Here is an 18,791-nt window from a genome sequence, read left to right on the forward strand (position 1 = left end):
GTCCACCCCAAGGCAGCAGAGCAAACGCTGCAGGTTCCAGCTCCAGTCCTGCTGCACCTCCCTCTGTACGCAGCTGCTCTTCCTGACCTGCTCAGCAGGATCTCTGCCCAGTGCTGGCCCCCTCCTGTGCCTCACTCACACACAGGAGGCCACCAGGTCAGCCTTCCTGGGGCCACAGGAGGAGGGGCTGGCAGGCTTGTGCCAGCAGCGGAACCCCTGAGAACAGAGGCCCCATGTGGAGCTGGGTGCGGAGGGAACAGGATGGCAGCTCCGCCAGGCAGGGAGGGAGGGCGGCAGGCGGGCAGGGAGGGAGGCGGGCGGGCAGGGAGGGAGGGCGGCGATACCGGGCGGCATCCCTGAGCCCGTCCCCAGCACTCCCCCTCCTCTCTCCTTTCTTCCAATCTTCCCCATGTCACGGCTCCAGGTCACCAAGTAGGACCGGCCATGACTACTTCAGAAGCTCTGTGTGGGCGTGCAGCCGCAGACGTCAAAGCCAGTGAGTGAGTCAGCGGCCGGCCCTGCAGACTTGTCCCCGCTTTCCATAGCATCACCCCAAGCCTTTCTGAAATGAGGCCAGTGTCCTGCAGAGGGCAGAGCAGCACCAAGAAACGCACCTGTAACGCACAGGCACCCACCTCACCCACACACGCAGCCGTGGTCCAAGCAGGGAAAGAGCAATCAGAAAATGAAACAGTTCGTTCTCACCTTTCTCTGAGACAGCAGAGAACAGCAGAACCCTCAGCCCCAAACTCAGAGTCAAGAGCAAGAACAACGGATACTGTTCTTTCATGCAGAAAAAATACTAAAAACACCACCATGTTTCCAGGACTGGGACCCATCTGGCTCAGACCCGGGTTCAGCAGCGGCCAAAGGGAGACAGGAGAACTCAACCAGAGAAGAGCAAGCAGGCACGAGGGATGGAAGACACGGGACCGTTTCCAACTCCGACCCATCTCCAAGGAGGTGAGCAAGAGTGGCCTGCCCACATGTGCATGTATACCATGCATCTGCCACGGTCCTGTGGCTCCAGGGACCCCGGACCACAGCCTTGGCTACTTTGCCAGTGTCACCTGTCAGAGAGGAGTAGAGCCATGTTGAAATCTAGGATTCCAACGCAACCTGATGCCCACCCCCTGCTTCTTCCTGCAGGGTGTCCAGGCCCAGGCCATTGGTCAACAGGCATGGCTTTGCCCCTCAGGGTCTGCCCCTGCACCAGGGGCCAGGACAGTCAAAGAATGAGGCTGCTCTCTGCAGGCCCCAAACCAAGCTGTCCACCTGACCACGTCCTCAGGGCCAGGAGATTATGGCCTTGCCTTCTTGTTCCAGGGACAAAGTATTTAAGTGGGTTTTGAGCTCAGGCCCCAGGTTGGATTTTCAAAGCCAATGGATTCAGTAAGTTGGTGTCCAGTGCTCATGATTCCCCGACAGTCCTTGAGGCTACCCCAGCACAGACGCCAAACGGCCACAATGCTCAGGCCCACTCTTCCAGAGGTTGACACAAGGACGTAAAGTTGCTCCGAGCCACCTGCAGGCCCAGTGGCTGTGACAGGCTCCAGTGCCCCCCAGCAGGGCAGGTTTGGCAGTGCTTGCTACCACCCTCAGGAAGTTCATGTCATATCCCAAAAAGGATGTCATCAACCTCTGAGCCTTTCAGAAAACCCTAACTGCCCCTTTGGGTTTCTCTGCAGGCCCCTCCAACCCCAGGCAGACCACATGGTGGCCCCAAGGGTGTGTCCACTGAAACCTCTGAGCATGATCATTTTGGAAAAAGGTTCTTTGCAAATATAAGTTAAAGATCTCAAGATAAGATTGTCCTGGATTAGCTGGTTGCCCTGAGCTCAGTGACAAGTGTCCTTGGAAGGGGAGACAAGGGGAGAAGATCACATGATGCATCTGCAGGCCAAGAACACCTGGGCCCACCAGAACCTGGGAGAGGCAGGAAGAACCCTCTGGGAACATGCAGGGCCCCGCTGCCAGCGAGTGCACCCTCTGCCCTCCAGAGGAGAGAATAAATTTGTTTTTAGCTCACCCCATCTGAGGGGCTTTGCAATGGTAAACTTGACCCCACCTTGGGAGGCTGCTCTGAGCATCCTGGGATCTCCACTTCCCAACCAGCATGCCAGGAAGGCTCTGCACCAACACCCACAGGCTCAGGCAACCCAGAGCTCCGGGCCTGAAAGACTTGGAGGTTTTCCCCTGAAGAGGAATAGGCTGGGGTCTACCTCAGCGGCAGAGGGTTTGCAGGCACGCGCAAGAAAGGCTCTGGGCTCAATCTCCAGCACCACAAAAAAAAAAGGAAGAGGAAATGGTCCTGGCAGTGTGTGGACAGGCAGTGTGCAGCAGGACACCTTTCCTTCCCCTGACCCACAGCCCAGGGCCAGAGCAGCAGGGCCTCCCTGCCCCAGACGCTTCACAAGCCTGTGTGCAGGACTCCACAAGCCCCTTGCCTCTCCTTACTGCAGAGGTGGGTAAGGAGGGTGGGGACACGAGAACCAGGAGACTACCTCATCCTCCTTGTACTCTGCAAACCCCAGATCACCCTGCCTGGCTCGCAGCCCTGCTGGCACTGGTCCCACAAACACGTTCCCCTTGGGCACAAAAATGCACCTTGGATTCAGGCCCAGAAATAAAACCCAAATCAGGGTCAAGGTTCTACTCCCTTCTCATCAGCATGTTTTCCCTGGCCCAGGGCAGGGGCCGCTCTGCTGCCTGCATGAGACCCAGGAGAGGGCCTGAGGACTCAGCAGTGGGCAGGAGGCAGGACCCTGACGGTCCTGAGGTAAGAGTCTGCACCAAGCCACAGCCGTCAGCCATCAGCAGGAATACGAAGGCCAAGGGCACGTGTCACACCTGGCACGAAGGGCTTCAGGAGCCCTGGCACCAGACCCCAACAGAGATGGTGCCCAGTATAGGGAGGCTCAGAAACCAGGCCCAGGTCCCCCAGTGCAATTACAGAAAGAGGGGACACCTGCTTGGTGTTACAGAGCCCTGGACACTAGGGTCAGTCTCCACAGTGGCCTCTCCAGCCCCATGCCAGGCCGCTGGGGCACTCTGTGGTCTCTCTGATGCAGTATTCGGGCATTAGGCCTGGCCCCAGCCTAGACCTTCTCCTTTTCTAGCTTTTCTTTCCCCACCTTTGGCCATGTAGACAATACTCTGGCGTTCCAACTTGTGTAGTGTTGACCAAAACCCCCACTACAGTGACTCTGGACCTTAGGGAATGCTCCCCATGGACCTGCCTCTGAAGGCTGGTGAGCGCTGCTCCAGATCCGTTTCCAGGCTCTGCCCACCGAGGCCCCTCCTGTGCTGGCTGAGGCTGTGCAAGCTGGATGGGCAGGTCAGCCAGCCAGCCCACTGCTCCTCCCTGCCCAGTGGTGCTTAAACACAGGGGTGGAAGAGCACAATGCCAGCATGGGCACCTGTGGAGCCACAGATAAGGATGCTGGGCACTGGGACCCCAGGTAAGAAGCACAGCTCTTCCCCGAATGGGTTGTCCGGAAGAGCCGCTCCCTTGGCAACAGGCACACTATGTCCTCCTCCTTGGTGAAGAAGCCGAGGCACATGCCTGGGAATTCAGGAGCCAGGAACCCTGCTGAAGGACCAGGACAAGAGGAAGAAGAGCAGTTTACCCAGTGAAGGGAAGAAGAGAAGCAGCAGCCAGGTGGGGAGGAGGGACGGGACAGACAGCCACAGCGGCTTGCACAACTGCCCGGGTGGGTAGGGCTGTGCAGAGCCCAGCCTGGCTCTACCCTGCCTGGCTACCCCTGCACCCCTGCTCCAAGCACATCCCATTCAGTGACCCTGTCTTTTGCAGTCCTAGGATCTAAAGTTTGAGGTCAGCCTGGGCAATTTAGCTAGATCCTGTATCAAAATAAAAATTTAAAAAGGGTCTTGGGATGTAGCTCAGTGGTAGAGCACTTGCCTAGCATTCTTGAGGCTATGTCCCTCCTCCCCCGCGAGCCAGGGGCTGCACACTGACTGCCCCAATCAAGGTCTGCCCACTGGAATGAGAGGCAAGCCTGAGACTGAGGTGGGGAGGCACCGTACACCTCCCAACAGAGGCTCAAGACTCAGTGGCCACCCAATCCCTTTGGTCTTGAACTCCTGCTCCACAGCTGAGCATGCTACCCCCAGGCTGGCCCTTCCTGTCTTCCTTCCACACTAGCCCAACCTGCAGGCCTGCTGCAAACAGGCGGCCCTTTCTTTTTCTTATTTCTTGCATAATTGAACCCAGAGCCTCAAGAATGCTAGGCAAGTGCTCTACCACTGAGCTACATCCCAAGACCCTTTTTAAATTATTACTTTGATACAGGATCTAGCTAAATTGCCCAGGCTGACCTCAAACTTTAGATCCTCCTGCCTCAGCCTCCCAAGTAGCTGGGATTACAGATGTGAACCAGAACACCCAGCAGGTGGCCCTTCTTCATGTCCTGCAATGCTCAGCACAGGGACTGGGTGTGCACAGCAGGAGCCCAAGGACCTGCCATATCTGCCCTGGTCACAGACCATGCCAAAGGTGGGCAGGCAAGGGGGCTACCACCTGGCCAGGCCCACCCAGCACAATACCCTGGTTCTGCCTCAGGTCCAGCCTAATTATCCAGGTCCCCTCCTGACCATCCAACCATAACCAGGAAGCAGTAGGTGCCTGGCCTACAGTAACACGTGAAGACACAGTGGGCTCCAGGAATGGACAGCCCAAGAGCTGGCCCAGCCTCCTGACCACCGGCCTGTCTGCAACCTTACTATCCTCTCCTTCGTGAGGCCCACAAAGGACAAGGGGCAGAACCCGGAGGCCAGCGCAAACACCTGCCTATCTCACCGTCCTGCCTGGACATTGCCCGCGAGGGCCGGGTCCTACCAGCTGTCACTCCTCCAACCCTGCTGCATTTTTGTCGCCTCCAGGGAGCCCCCGCCCACGGCTGGCCTGGCGGCGGGAAGCCGGAGGCACTCGCCGGACGCCACAGCTGGTGCACCGGGGCTTGGTCCCATCTGAGCACCCCCCACTCCAAGCCCCGGCCAACCCGCCAGCAGGGCTCCCCGCCCCCGCCCACCAGCCCACGGAGCAGGCTCCTGGGCGCGCCAGGCTCTGGCCGCAGAGCCCCGAAATCCAGACCCCAAGCGGGGGCTCACTGCGGGACCCCGCCAAGGTCACGGCTGGGGGCGACCGGCCACCCCGCCGCGGATCCGCACGCAGGGCGCGAGTGCAGCCGAGCGGGTTACGTAAGCCGCGCGGAGCGCGTACCTGCAGCGGGAACGTGGCCGCCCGGTTGCCCACGTAGCCGCGGACGACGTGGCTCTGGATGGAGAGCACCCGGCACTCCTCCTCCATGCCGGGCGGGCGCGGCGGCGCGGGGCCGGGGCGGTGTCACGGTCTTGGCGCTCGCTCGGGATCCCCGCTCGCGGCTCTCCGGCGCGCGGCCCGGCTCGCGCAGGCGCTGGGCTCGGACGCTGCCCGCCTCCTCTGACCTCAGCAGCGGCTGCGAACCCGCGAGCCCCGCGCGTCGCGGGGCGGGCCGGGGGCGGGCCGGGGCGGGAAGCGGGCGGGCACCGCCGCGCAAGCCCCGCCCCTCCCGGGAGCGGGAAGCGAAACCCGGCCGGGGCCCTCGCTCCGGGCGGCGACTTTGCGTCCCCGCACGTGGGCGCCCACCCTCTAAGCGCCGGTCCGCACCTCGGTACACCCGGAAGGGCTGGGCAGCGCCGTCTGTTCCTTCACTGATTCATTCGTTGCCCGGACCACGGCACAGCGCTCCAGTGCGCAGCTGGACACAAGTCCGTCCCACGCCCAGCGCCGCGAAGGACACCAGCGGGGGCGCGGGCCGGCACCGCTGCGCACTCGAGCAGGCTGCACTCTCAGGGCCCAGGGCCCCAGAACCCACGGGGAGACGCGCACAGCTTAGCGGAGCAGACATCCCCACACCACCAAAAGACGCTGGAGGACCTCTAGTGTTCCCCACCAGGGGCGCAGCCTGCAGCAAAGAACAACCCTCAGCCGCCAGTGCCTCGCCCTTGGCCACAGGCTGCCCCCAAGTTGGGCCACGTGTTTGGCCTATTGGCTGCAGGTTCAGGTACTTGCCCACTAAGGATGGCCTTAGGCCTGAGCCCAAGCAACTCCACTTTAAAATTCCAGTTTGAAACCTGCAGTCTCACCAGGCACACCCACAGAGCCCTCCAGTGTGGCCCTCAAGCACCAATAGGTCACTTCCCCCACCCTGACATCAGAGTGAAGTCTCTGGCAGGCTGTCCTCGCCCAATAAGGGGGAAAGGAAAGGCGGCCGTTAAGAGGGAAAGGCGAAAAGATCAGAGTGGGAACCACGAGACCAGATGCTTTAACCCAGGGTAAATGAGATCACTGAGAGACCCCCATGGCAGCTGACGCACACAACCCTGAGAGCCCGATGAGGACCTGGACTGACATCCCAAGTCTTCCCGTGTGCCTGATCCTCGGCATTGTTCTTACCACCCTCAAACTCTACAGCCACATTTGGCCCTGTGAGAGCTGCAACTTCTCCCTATGACCCTCCCCTCAGCCAGCCATCAGTTCCACCCAGGAGAAGCCTACCTTGGTTCCTGACCTGATCACCGTGGTCTGAGTGAGTGTGCATCTGCTGGACTTGAAGCCTAAGACTTGAGACTTCTGATCTGACACTTGAGCTTTGCATGCAGAGGGAATGCCTGTCATGAGCCTGTCATGATGAAGAGTGTTTGCAGTGCTTGGAATTAATCCAGAATTGTTTGGTGTGAATTGTTTATGTCTATTGCCATGCCCAGAGTTAAGGATTGTCATTCCATAAGAACCTATAGAGTGAAATTGTATTAAGTGATTTAAGTAAATAAAGCATTGAAAAGGGCAGAAGTGCATGGACATTCATTATCTCTCCCCTGGACTGCAGATGCCGCACCTTTTGCTCTCTCAACACCCACCTAGGTCCTTCCAGGAGGATGAACCTGACCCTGCCCTTCATCTCCCAACCCAGCCTTCTCCTGAGCTGACGTGAGGGCACAACTCCTCCAGGTTGTGGGTCTTAGACATGTCGCTTTGACCCTTGGGGTCAGTGATATAGACAGCACATGAGAGCAAGCATGGTACCCTGCAAGAAGAGGGCATTGCTTAGGGAACATTTTCAAGAGAAAGTACATTGTAATTAATAATAATCAATCATCATCCATACCTATACTCCAAGAAACTTGGGATGCTGAGGCACAGACAGGGGAATCCCAACTTCAAGGCCAACCTGAGCGACTTAGTGAGACCCTGCCTCAAAAAATTAATTAATTAATTAATTAAAAGGTGCAGCCACGTCAATGTTTATAGCAGCTCAATTCACAATAACTAAGCTATGGAACCAACCTAGGTGCCCTTCAACAGATGAATGGATGAAGAAAATGTGGTATATACACACAATGGGATATTACTCAGCCATAAAGAACAATGAAATTATGGCATTTTCTAGTAAATGGATAAAAATGGAGACTATCATGCCAAGTGAAGTAAGCCAATCCCAAAGAACCCAAGGGGGATAGAAGTTCATTGGATTAGACAAAGGGGAGTGAAGGGAAGGGAATAGGAAAGACAGTGGAATGAATCAGACATTACTCTCCTAAGTTTCCTACAAGACCAGTGTAATTCCACATTATGAACGACCACAAGAATGGGAAATCATACTCCATGTATTCATGATATGTCAAAATACACTACTGTCACATATCTAAAAAGAACAAATAACTTTTTTTTTTTTTAATTAAAAGGGCTGGAGACATAGCTCAGTGGTAGAGCACCTCTGGGGAATCTATTGCCAATTAGTAACAGCTAACATTTTCGGGCACTTGCTATGTGCTAAGCACATTTTGTCACTCACTGACTCTTCACAAACACCAGTACTGTGGGGTCCATCCCATTTTACAGACGGGGAAGAGGGAAAGGCCAGCGGTCACAGGGCTGCTGACCAGTGTGGCTGAGTGACAGCCCTAGGAATCCACGGTGGCCACAGTGACAACCATGCCCTCATGCCCCTGTCCTGTCCTGCCCTGTGAGATCACCCCCTTGGCTCTTGGGATCCGAGGAATCCGTCTCTCTTTGCGGCTGATCTCAGCCCTCCCCACGCTGACCTGTGGCCCCACTCCTCTCCCTGGGCAGACATAACCAGCACCCTGCCCCCCACACCTTTACCCAGGTGAGTCAAAGCACTGAGAGGAAGGAGCAGAGGCAGAAGGAGCTCCTGTCCTTCAGGCCTGTGGGCTCTGAGACGCTCCTTGACAGGGCCCAGGTGCCCCAAAAGTGATACTTCATGAAGACACTTGCTCCTACTCTTTTGGACCTTGAAAGATCTGGTTGCTAGTTCCCAGCTGTTACACCGATGTCCCGAGGCTGGGTCTCGGACTAGCCACAGCAGAGTCTCCCGGGAAACACAAGGCCTATGCCCAGGCCTAGCCCTTTCCTACTCACTGGGCTGGCCTCTATGCTTCCTTTTGGCTCTCCCCGGGCTTCTGAAACCCTCCCCCAAAGGATGAGAGCCACTATTTAGGCAGATGAGTTAATCGGGCATTTTTAGGAGCACATGTCGGTAGTCACTAATGATCAGTCCAAGCATATACCTTTTTCCTTCACAACTCAGAGAGCAAAGACCTATGGGAAACTGGAAGTCTGTTGGCAAGACCTCCCAGGCTGGCCAGCTAGGACACAGGTGAGCTGCCTCCTTGCTCCTCCTGTGTCCAGCCAAGGTCAGCTTTCCTGGGAGGGTCCTGGAAAGGTGGCCCTCCGCCAGGTTGGAGCACAGCACTGCTAGGACAGGTGGAAGGATCTCTAACAGAGAGTGACCTGAGAGGGCTGGAGTCGGCCCACCCTGGAAGGCAAGTGGTGGTGTCTAGGGAAGTTTCTAGAACAGTATTCATGGAGACAGAAAAGAGGGGACCTGGAAAATTCAAGCCAGGCTCATCTTTCATCAGAATGATTGAGCCACAGGTGTCTGCATCAATACTGTGCCGAGGCTTGAGACATAGTGGTTGTGGTGACCATGTGTCATGTGATAATGAAAAAGCTTCCACTGGGATACAGCGATGTAGGTTTGAAATGTCCCAATCAGGAGAAAACACCAGAGGAAGACAGAGCAACAGCTTCGGGCTGCCGGAGACTGCAAGATGAGCGCCACAGGATGTGATGGGCCAGCACAGCAGTGGTGTCGTGGCTGACCATGGTTAGCTGTGTCACTGTGACAAACCGCCAGGGTCCGAGGGGCGTAGCCAGCAGAAAGTGTTCTCAGCGCTCTGCAGCTCCAAGGCCAGGGTGCCAGCTGATTTAGTTCCTGGAAAACAGGCTGAATCTTCCTGGCTGATGGCCATCTTTTGGCAGTGTCCTCACGTGGCCTTTGTGAAGAGGATCCGAAACAGGGAGAGAGAGCACGTTCACACACTCTGGTCTCTCTTCCTCTTCTGGTAAAGACACTAACCCTGGAGATCCAAGATGGCACTAGAGGCAGGCTGCGCTCCCCCTTGCTCCCTGACTCTGGGTTCAGCAGAGGAGACACTGTTTCTCTGCAAGGCAGCCATCGCTGTTTACCCCATCGGTCAGCTGAAATCTCCCGCGGCCTACCAGCATATCGCCCACCTTTTGAGCTCAGATCGTTCGCTGACTGCTGCCTATTGTCCACCATTTGACGTTTGCCTGCCTTCCCACCTCTTGTCTGACCACTTCTTGCCTGCCCATCGTCCACCACCCAACATCCACCTGCAGATCACCTGCTGTTAGCCTGCAGACCACCAGCAGACTACCCACGGCCTGCTGCCCCCTGCTGCCTGGAAGTACCCACAGATTTGGTTACACGTGGCCACAGCCGTCTTGGGACATTGGCCAGGGCTTACAGGCTTACTGCCACATCCGCATCTTGACACTGGCCAGGGCCTGCAGATATGTTGTCGGGATATCTGCAAGTCTGGTTGCACCTGGGGTCTTCCTGTTAGATGTGCTAGTGGCTGCCATCGGGCTGCCTCCTTGCTGGGCCGCTTGCTGTGTGAGCGCATCCCTGGTGGTCTCTCTGCACGTTGAAACCGCATTGAGATCTTGGGACTGCAGCAAGCAGAGCCTGGGGAAGCCAAAGCCCAGGTTCCTCAGGTTGCAGCTGGTCTTGTGTGGGCTAGCTGGGGTCTAGCAAGCCTGGGGAACCCCAGAGACCAGGGACAGTTCCCCAGGGGGAGCACAGGTTGGAGAAAACCAGGCTCTCTCCAGCTCAGTGAGTCCTGGGAAGGAAGGGGATGAGGAAGATGGGAAGACGGGAAGAGGGTGTGGGGGCATCTTGCTATCGGCTCACCCGCCTGACTGGTCGGGTACCCACCAGGCTGGATCTACCATCAAACTTCAGACAATCCCACCTTCCGCAGAGAAGGAAGGTGAGAAAATGTTTTAAATCCAATGGAAGCAGCTGGTCAATTTTCCATTGAAACTCTTCTTTTTTTTTTTTCTTTTGCCCTCTCTCTCACATCTCTGTCATCTTTGAATCCAAATATTTTTAATGCATCAATTTATTGAGGAATGGAACATCTGAATAGTATATTTCAGTTTTGTTGTGTATCCTGATATTCTTACTTTTTAAAAAAATCTATATATACTGGTTCTGTAACCTGTCTGTCTCCTGGATTCCCTTCTCCCTTCTCTCTTACTAACAGCCAGTCTCTATTAATTCCTCCCTCGCTCTTACTATAAAATTTCACCTCTATCTTCTCTCCTTCTCCCTCATGAACATCACAACTTACATGACTTCTGTTTCCTCATTGTCCATCATTAGAAATGGTACACACTTTTAGCAAACTTACTGTTTATATTGCAGACAATAGTTGAACACATCATTTCTGTTTATTGCAACAATAGTGTACCTGCCTTAATAGCAGATATTTGGTTTAAAGGTGAATATTGTTTGCATTGGGTGCTGTTAATATCGGTATCCTTCTTAAAGGTGAGGTAGCCTTCAGGGACACTGTAAGCCAGGGTAGAAACTCTCTGCCTCAGATCCATACCTCTAGATGGGAAGACACATGAACAACATGAAGATATAAAGCCCCTCATACAAACCAACATGTTCCAACAATACACTCCATAGACAACACAGTAGAAGAAATGTCAGAGAGGAGTTTAGAAGTTACATGGTTAGGCTGGTCTTCTAAATGAAGAATGGTATGCACACCCTATAATCCCAGTGACTCAGGAGGCTGAGGCAGGAGGTTCAAGAGTTCAAAGCTAGCCTCAGCAACGGGGAGGTGCTTAGCAACATAGTGAGACCCTGTCTCTAAATAAAATACAAAATAGGGCTGGGGATGTGGCTCAGTGGTCAAGTGCCCCTGTTTTCAATCCCCAGCACCCGAAAGAAGGAAGGAAGGAAGGAAGGAAGGAAAGAAATCAGAGAGAAAATGCAGGAAGTGAAAGATCACTTCAATAAAGAGGCGGATATTATAAAAAGGAATCAAGCAGAAATCCTTGAAATTAAGGAAACTATAAACCAAATTAGGGGCTGGGGATGTGGCTCAAGCGGTAGCGCGCTCACCTGGCATGCGTGCAGCCCGGGTTTGATCCTCAGCACCTTATACAAACAAAGATGTTGTGTCTGCCGAAAACTAAAAAATAAATACTAAAATTAAAAAAAAAAAAAAAAAACCAAATTAAAATTCCAATGGACAGTATCACCAATAAGACTAGACCATTTAGAAGACAGAACCTCAGGGAATGAAGACAAACTATATATACTCTTTAAAAAACATTTTTTTAGGGGTGGGGCTGAGGTTGTAGCTCAGTGGTAGAGTGCTTGCCTTGCACATATGAGACACTAGGTTCAATCCTCAGCACCACATAAAATAAATAAATAAGTAAAACGAAGGTACTATTGTCCATGTTCAACTAAAAAAGTTTAAAAATTAAAAAAAAATTTTTTAGTTGTTAATGAACCTTCATTTTTATTTATTTATATGCACTGAGGATTGAACCCATTACCTCACGTATGCTAGGCAAGAACTCTACCACTGAGCTACAGCCCCAGCCTGCTAAAGTATATGTTTGAAAATATATACGGTTGAAAATAAAGTCAATCACACAGAGAAGATGGAAGAAACCACAAACAGAACATACAAGAAATATGGGATAACATGAAAAGGCCAAATTTAAGATTTATCAGAATAGATGAAGGCATGAGATACAAACCAAAGGAATGCACAATCTTTTCAAAGACATAATATCAGGAAATTTCCCAAGTCTGAAGAATGAAATGGAAAATCAACTACAAGAGGCTTACAAGACCCCAAATGTAAAAAACTACAGCAAACCCACACCAAGGCACATTATAACGGCAATGACGAACATACAGAATAAGGATGGAATTTTAAAGTCTGCAAGAGAAAAAAAAAAATCAAATTACATATAGGGGAAAACCAATTCAGATTTCAGCTGATTTCTCAACCCAGACCCTCAACACCAGGAAGTTCTGGAATAACATGTGCCAAGCTCTGAAAGGAAATGAGTGCCAACCAAGAATTTTATATCCAGCAAAATTAAGCTTCAGATTTGAAGATGACATAAAAACCTTTCATGATAAATAAAAGTTAAAAGAATTCCCAACTAGAAAGCCTGCACTACAGAACATTCTCAGCAAATATCCTACAAGGAAGAAATAAAAAGAAAAGAAAAGAAAGCCAGCAAATGGAGGTGCTATATAAAGGAAAGGTCAATCAAAGGAGAAACAAAGTCAAGTCAAAAAACAAAATAAACCAAAATGACCAGGAATACAAGTCACATCTCAATTATAACCCTGAATGTTAATGGCCTAAACTCAACAATCACAAGTCATAGACTGGCAGGTTTGATTTAAAAAAAAAAAAAGACTCAACAATATGCTGCCTCAAGAGACTTATCTCAGGGCTGGGGTTGTGACTCAGTGGCAGAGCACTTGCCTAGCACGTGTGAGGCCCTGGGTTCGATTCCTAGCACCACATAAAAAAAAAAGTTAAATAAACAAAATAAAGGTATTGTGTCCATCTACAACTAAAGAATTTTTTTTTTTTTTAATTTAAAACAAAGAGACTCATCTCATAGGAAAAGACATTCACAGACTGAAGGTGAATGTTAGGAAAAAAAACATAAGTTGTCTGCAGGGCAGGCTGAACAAAGTTAGCTGCAGGATGACCTGGCTTCTCAAACCCTCTGTCTGGTTCTTTATCACCTGTTTGCTTCAAGCCCAAATGGCCCAAGCCCCTGCTCAAGGCTGAACACTCAACCCCCTGCTCAAGGCATGTAACAGCATGACTTTCAGACAAGGCAGGCTGGGCCACCGAGTGAGAACTTCATTCCTCCAGGAGTCTGGTGGGGGAGATTATTCACAGAGAAAGAAAAGAGGAAGGGTGAGGGGATTCTTCCTATAGGGTTCATCTCCAAGGGAACCTTTGGATTTTCCTCCCATCCAGCTGAAACTGAGCTGGGCACAGTGGTGCACGCCTGTAATCCCAGAGGCTCTGGAGGTTGAGGTGAGAGGATCGCAAGTTCAAAGCCAGCCTCAGCAATTTAGAGAGACCCTCAGCAACTTAGCAACACTCTGTCTCAAAATAAAAAAATTGAAAATGGGGCTGGGGGTGTGGCTCAAGTGGTTATCGCGCTCGCCTGGCATGCGTGCAGCCTGGGTTCGATCCTCAGCACCACATACAAATAGAGATGTTGTGTCCGCCAAAAACTAAAAAAATAAAAAATAAAAAATTGAAAATGTTATGGGCTGATTTGAAAATTATCCCAGACTGACCACATTTTATTCAGACACCTCCTCCTGGATGAACTGGTCCCTCCACCTGAGTCCTCTCTGGTAAAAGCTAACCCTCTACCCACAACTACTTGCACCTTGACCACAGTATCCTTGCTCTGTGGGACTAATGCAAGATTGCTTTTCTGAGAATGTGATTTCTCAGATATTGTGACTCTATGGCTCTTTTTGGTAACTTTCCGTTTGTATGAAATGTGCCTTGGAGTGTGATTGCTTCTCCTGCCCGCTTCCTGCCAGCGTTCTGCCTGCAGAGGACGGCCAGAAAACAAAGCTTTTATCTTCACTTTCAAAGGACCGGAAGCTGAGGTTTTGGGGCTGGGGATGTGGCTCAAGCGGTAGCGTGCTCGCCTGGCATGCGTGCGGCCCAGGTTCGATCCTCAGCACCACATACAAACAAGGATATTGTGTCTGCCGAAAACTAAAAAATAAATATTAAAAAATTAAAAAAAAAAAAAGGACCGGAGAATTATTTGGAGATTTGGGAATAGTGCATTCATAAATGGACTAGAGATGATGTGGCTCAGGGGGAAAGCACCCCTGGGTTCAGTCCCTAGTACAAACAAACAAACAAAACCTGAAAGTGAAAGTTTGCTGTCCTCATGGTTTGGGGTTCACTCTGCAGCAACTGCTGTTTTTCTTACTCTCCTCTCTACCCCACAGAGAGAATTTCAGCACAGCAGCATCAGCATTAGGCATCTTTTTTGTTTTGTTTTCAGTGCTAGGAATTGACCCCAGGGCCATGTGCAGGCCAGGCAAGGGCCCTACCACGGAGCCATATCCCCAATCCTCAGGCATCTGTGTTTTTAAAGAATCTTTGAAAACTGCTAATAAAAAACACAGGAGCCAGGCACAGTGGCACACAGTTGTAAACCCAGTAACTTGGGAGAATGAGGCAGGAGGATTGCAAGTTCAAAGTCAGCCTCAGCAACTTAGTGAGACCTGCTTAAAATAAAATATAGGGCTGGGGATGTAGCTCAGTTGGTAAAGTGCTTGCCTCACGTGCACAAGGCCCTGGGTTCAATCCACAAAAATAAATAAATAAAATATAAAAAAACAGGGCTGGACATGTGGCTCAGTGGTTAAGCGCCCCTGGGTTCAATCCCTGGGAACAAAACCAAACCAAAACAAACAAAAACCCCATGTTTATATATATAAACTTATATAAACTCTCCCTACAGTTTTTTGGAAGTTAAATATAAAAATAAAAGGTATTAAGGCGGTTGTAGAAGTTGGATGTTTAGAGGTTGGGGGTCTGTGCTTTAGAAAGCCTGATGCTTCTCCTCTGTCCCAGGTCACTGAATCTGACTGTGCAGGTGTCAGAGGCCGCTGAGGCCCCTCATGGACACACACCCAGTTAGCATCCACATCGTGCATCCTGCCCTAGATGACCCATGGCCAGGGGGCCACTTCCAGACCTTATTAAGGACTGCACATACTCAAGCAGGTTCCTCAGTCCTCTGACCCCTTGTCTGGGAGTCAGGGGCAATGACAGCATCCCTCTTGCAGAGTTCTGGTAGGCTTGACATGAGACAGAGTGACACACAGATCAAGTGCGGGCAGTCAAGGAAACCAGCTTACCCCACTAGCCTGCGACTTGAGGGTCGTCCTGTATCTCAGCATATGTGCTGTGCCAGGCTGGTGTCCCACTCAGGAGGGGTTGAATGTATGATGGGTGGATGCAGAGTGGGGGAATGGGGGGATGCAGGGTGGGGGGATGGGAGGGTGCAGGGTGGGGGATGAGTGGATGCATGGTGGGGGATGAGTGGGTGGAGGGTGGGGGATGGGGAGATGCAGGGTAGGGGATGGTTGGGTGCAGGGTGGGGAGATGGGGGATGCAGGGTGGGGGATAGGTGTGCAGGGTGAGGGGATGGGTAGATGCAGGGTGGGAGATGGGTGTGCTGGGTAGAGGGATGGGTGTGCTGGGTGGAGGGATGGGTGGATGCAGAGTGGGGGATGGGTGGATGCAGGGTGGGGGATGGGTATGCTGGGTAGAGGGATGGGTGGATGCAGGGTGGAGGGATGGGTGGATGCAGAGTGGGGGATGGGTGTACAGGGTGGGGGAATGGTGGGTGCAGGATAGGGGGATGGGTGAGTGGAGGGTGGGGGGATGGGTGGGTGCAGGGTGGGGGGACAGGTGGATACAGGGTGTGGGGATGGATGGATGGATGCAGGGTAGGGAATGGGTGGATGAAGAGTGGAGGATGGGTGGATGCAGGGTGGAGGGATGGGTGGATGCAGGGTGGAGGGATGGGTGGATGCACAAACAAATGGATGGGTGCTGGTGGGTGGGAAGGTAGATGGATAAACTAGTCAACTACTTTGAAAAAGGCAATTTCTCAAAAAAAAATAAACAGAATTTCCATATAATCTCTCAATGCCACTGTCATCAGGTCCATACTCAAAAGAACCCGAATTGATATCGACACACCCATGTCCAGAGTAGCATTATTCACAAGAGCTGACAGGTGGGAACAGCCCGAGTGTGCATCAGTGGATGAATGGATAACGTGCAACGTGCGGAGCCAAAGTTTCACCTCGACCCTTCTGACTGGGCTGAGAATTAAATTGGCATAGTCAGAATAAGAGAAAAATGTATAAATATCTTGAATTCGAGTTTTTCCTGGCATAAGAGCCTTCATAGGGAAATGAAGATCCAAAGAGAGAGGCAGCTGAATTCTTACGCACTGACGGTGAGCATGTGATAAGGCAGAGGCCGTGTCTCTGGTTGAAAGACCCCAGCCCAATAACTTTAGGCCCAGTAATAAATCACCAGGGCTTGCTTCCACACCTGCACAGACGTCAGATGTATTTTTCAGAAAATCAGTTAAGTGTAACCGATTAAGAAAGGACAGGATGGTTGGGAAAGGAACCAGCACGATTGGGCAAACGGGATCATACAATGAAAAACCATACAATGAATAACAAATGTTTTTTATGTGGTTTTTCCAGGAACCTATAGTGAAAAACAAGTTTACCCTTTAAGTGACCTATATGCTGGATTCAAAAGAGCCAATGAGATACCTGTTACTGTGCTAGGAGGGAAACTGACCACTGTACCCTATAAAAGATCTGTACCCCAAAGCCCGGTGTGCCAGTTCACCGAAGCTCCAGCTGAGGTTTCACTGAGCACCCGCAGGCGCCTGTGTATCAATAAATCGCCTCTTGCGTTTGCAGCCAGTGCCTCGTGCGTCTTTCTTGGACAGGGAATCGGTGGGTCTTTCATGGTGGCCACTGGGGATAAGGGTTGGTCTAACCGGGTTGGCTTGCACAGATGCCTCAGCCCCAGTTCCTATCCTTGGTGAGAGGGGTCCGGCTGTCCTCTGGGGTGGGCAGGACATTCTTTGCAGCAGAATATCATTTTCTGTTTTTAATGAACAGAACTAAGGTCAGAGTGATCTTTCTCATCTGCTGTTCGTAAAATGCCTTTAACTTAAAAACAGAGTGCCCAAGCAGGTATTTCAGAATGGTATGTTCTAAACTCTCCCAAGAAGCAAATTTGGCCCGTTGAAACAATGGACTTTATATATATATATATAGTTTTTTAGTTGGACACAATACCTTTATTTTTATGTGGTGCTGAGGATCAAACTCAGGGCCTTGCACGTGCGGCGAGCGCTCTACTGCTGAGTCACAACCCCAGCCCCCAAACAATGGACTTTTTCCCCCTGATTTTTGGTTCTAGGGATTGAATTCAGGGGTGTTTTACCACTTAGCTACATCTCCAGACCCAGACTTTTTTTTTTGGGGGGGGGGTACTGGGGATTGAACTCAGGGGAACTTAATCCCCTTTATTTTTGTATTTTATTTAGAAATAGGGTCTCACTGAGTTCCTTAGCACCTGGCTTTTGCTGAGGCTGGCTTTGAACTCGCAATCCTCATGCCTCAGCCTCTGGAGCTGCCCCAGACCTTTTCATTTTCTATTTTGACACAGATATCACTAGGTTGCTCAGGGTCTCACTAAATTGTTGAGACTGGTCTCAAATTTGATATCCTCCTTTTTTTTTTGGGGGGGGGTGTATTGGGAATTTAACCCAGGGACAATTTACCATGAAGCCACATTCCCAGTCATTTTGTTTATTTTTATTTTGAAACAGGGTCTCACCAAGTTGCTGAGGGTCTGGTTAAATTACTGAGGCTGGCCCTGAATTTACAATCTCTTGTCTCATCTTCCAGAGTCACTGGGATCACAGGCTTGTATCACTGCTGCCCAGATTAACAATGGACTGTTATTCAGCCTTAAAAGTGAAGCAAAGGACTGGGGCTGGGGTTGGGGCAGAGCGCTAGCCTAGCATGTGGGGGGCCCTGGGTTCCATTCTTAGCCCAGCACACATAACAAATAAAATGCAGGCATGCCAGTGCCTCTGCAACTGCAAAATACAAATAAATAAATAAAGGAGAAACCAGGTGTGGTGGTGCAGGTCTGTGGTCCCCAATGGGGTGTCTGAGGACAGGCCCCAGCGTCTGGGTGGCTTGGCCACCTTCTGTGTGAGTCTGCTCCTCAGCTAGGAAGAGCGCCCCATGCTTCCCAGGGCTGCAGGGGGGCGGGTGGTGGGGAGCTCTACTGCTACACCCACCCAGATCCTCCCTTCCTCTCTTGCCTTCCCTTCTCCCTGCTCCCTTCCTCTCAAATCAGACCCTCTGCTTGCGTTTGGCTTTCTTCCTGCCAAGTGTCCTGCCCTCTCCTGCAGTCCAGCTCAGCAGGAGCTGGACACAGAGCTCAGGCAGGCGGGCAGGCAGGGGCCACGACTTGGGCAGGGCGTCTTCTGGGTGTCAAAGCCCAGAATCACAACAATGTAGTTCAAGTATCTTATTTGGCTTTCTTTTTAATGCTAGAATCAGGCAACACATTCATTCCATAAAACAGGTGGAGTGTACCAGTGAGCCCAGCAAAGGAACTTGGCTTCACTGACAGAAGGACTGAAAGAGGCAGAAACGGGGTGGTACATACCTGGGTTCCCAACTACTGGGGAGGCTGAGGCAGAGAATGGCAAGTTCCAGGCCAGTCTGGGC

The 18,791-nt window shown here is 51.7% G+C and overlaps 1 protein-coding gene across 1 annotated transcript in view; it reads right to left on the reverse strand.

The window, feature by feature from the left end:
• Nucleotides 1-5,449, reverse strand: part of Pdxk (pyridoxal kinase) — a 30,908-nt gene extending 25,459 nt beyond the window's left edge. The window contains exon 1 of the mRNA XM_027929160.2: nt 5,243-5,449. Coding sequence (XP_027784961.2) covers nt 5,243-5,329 — 87 coding nt within the window. The 5' untranslated portion in view covers nt 5,330-5,449. The remainder of the gene's footprint in view (nt 1-5,242) is intronic.
• Between the last annotated feature and the right edge of the window lie 13,342 nt (nt 5,450-18,791).

The sequence above is a fragment of the Marmota flaviventris genome, chromosome 8 (genome assembly GCF_047511675.1).
Source record: "Marmota flaviventris isolate mMarFla1 chromosome 8, mMarFla1.hap1, whole genome shotgun sequence".
NCBI classification, from domain to species: Eukaryota; Metazoa; Chordata; class Mammalia; order Rodentia; family Sciuridae; genus Marmota; species Marmota flaviventris.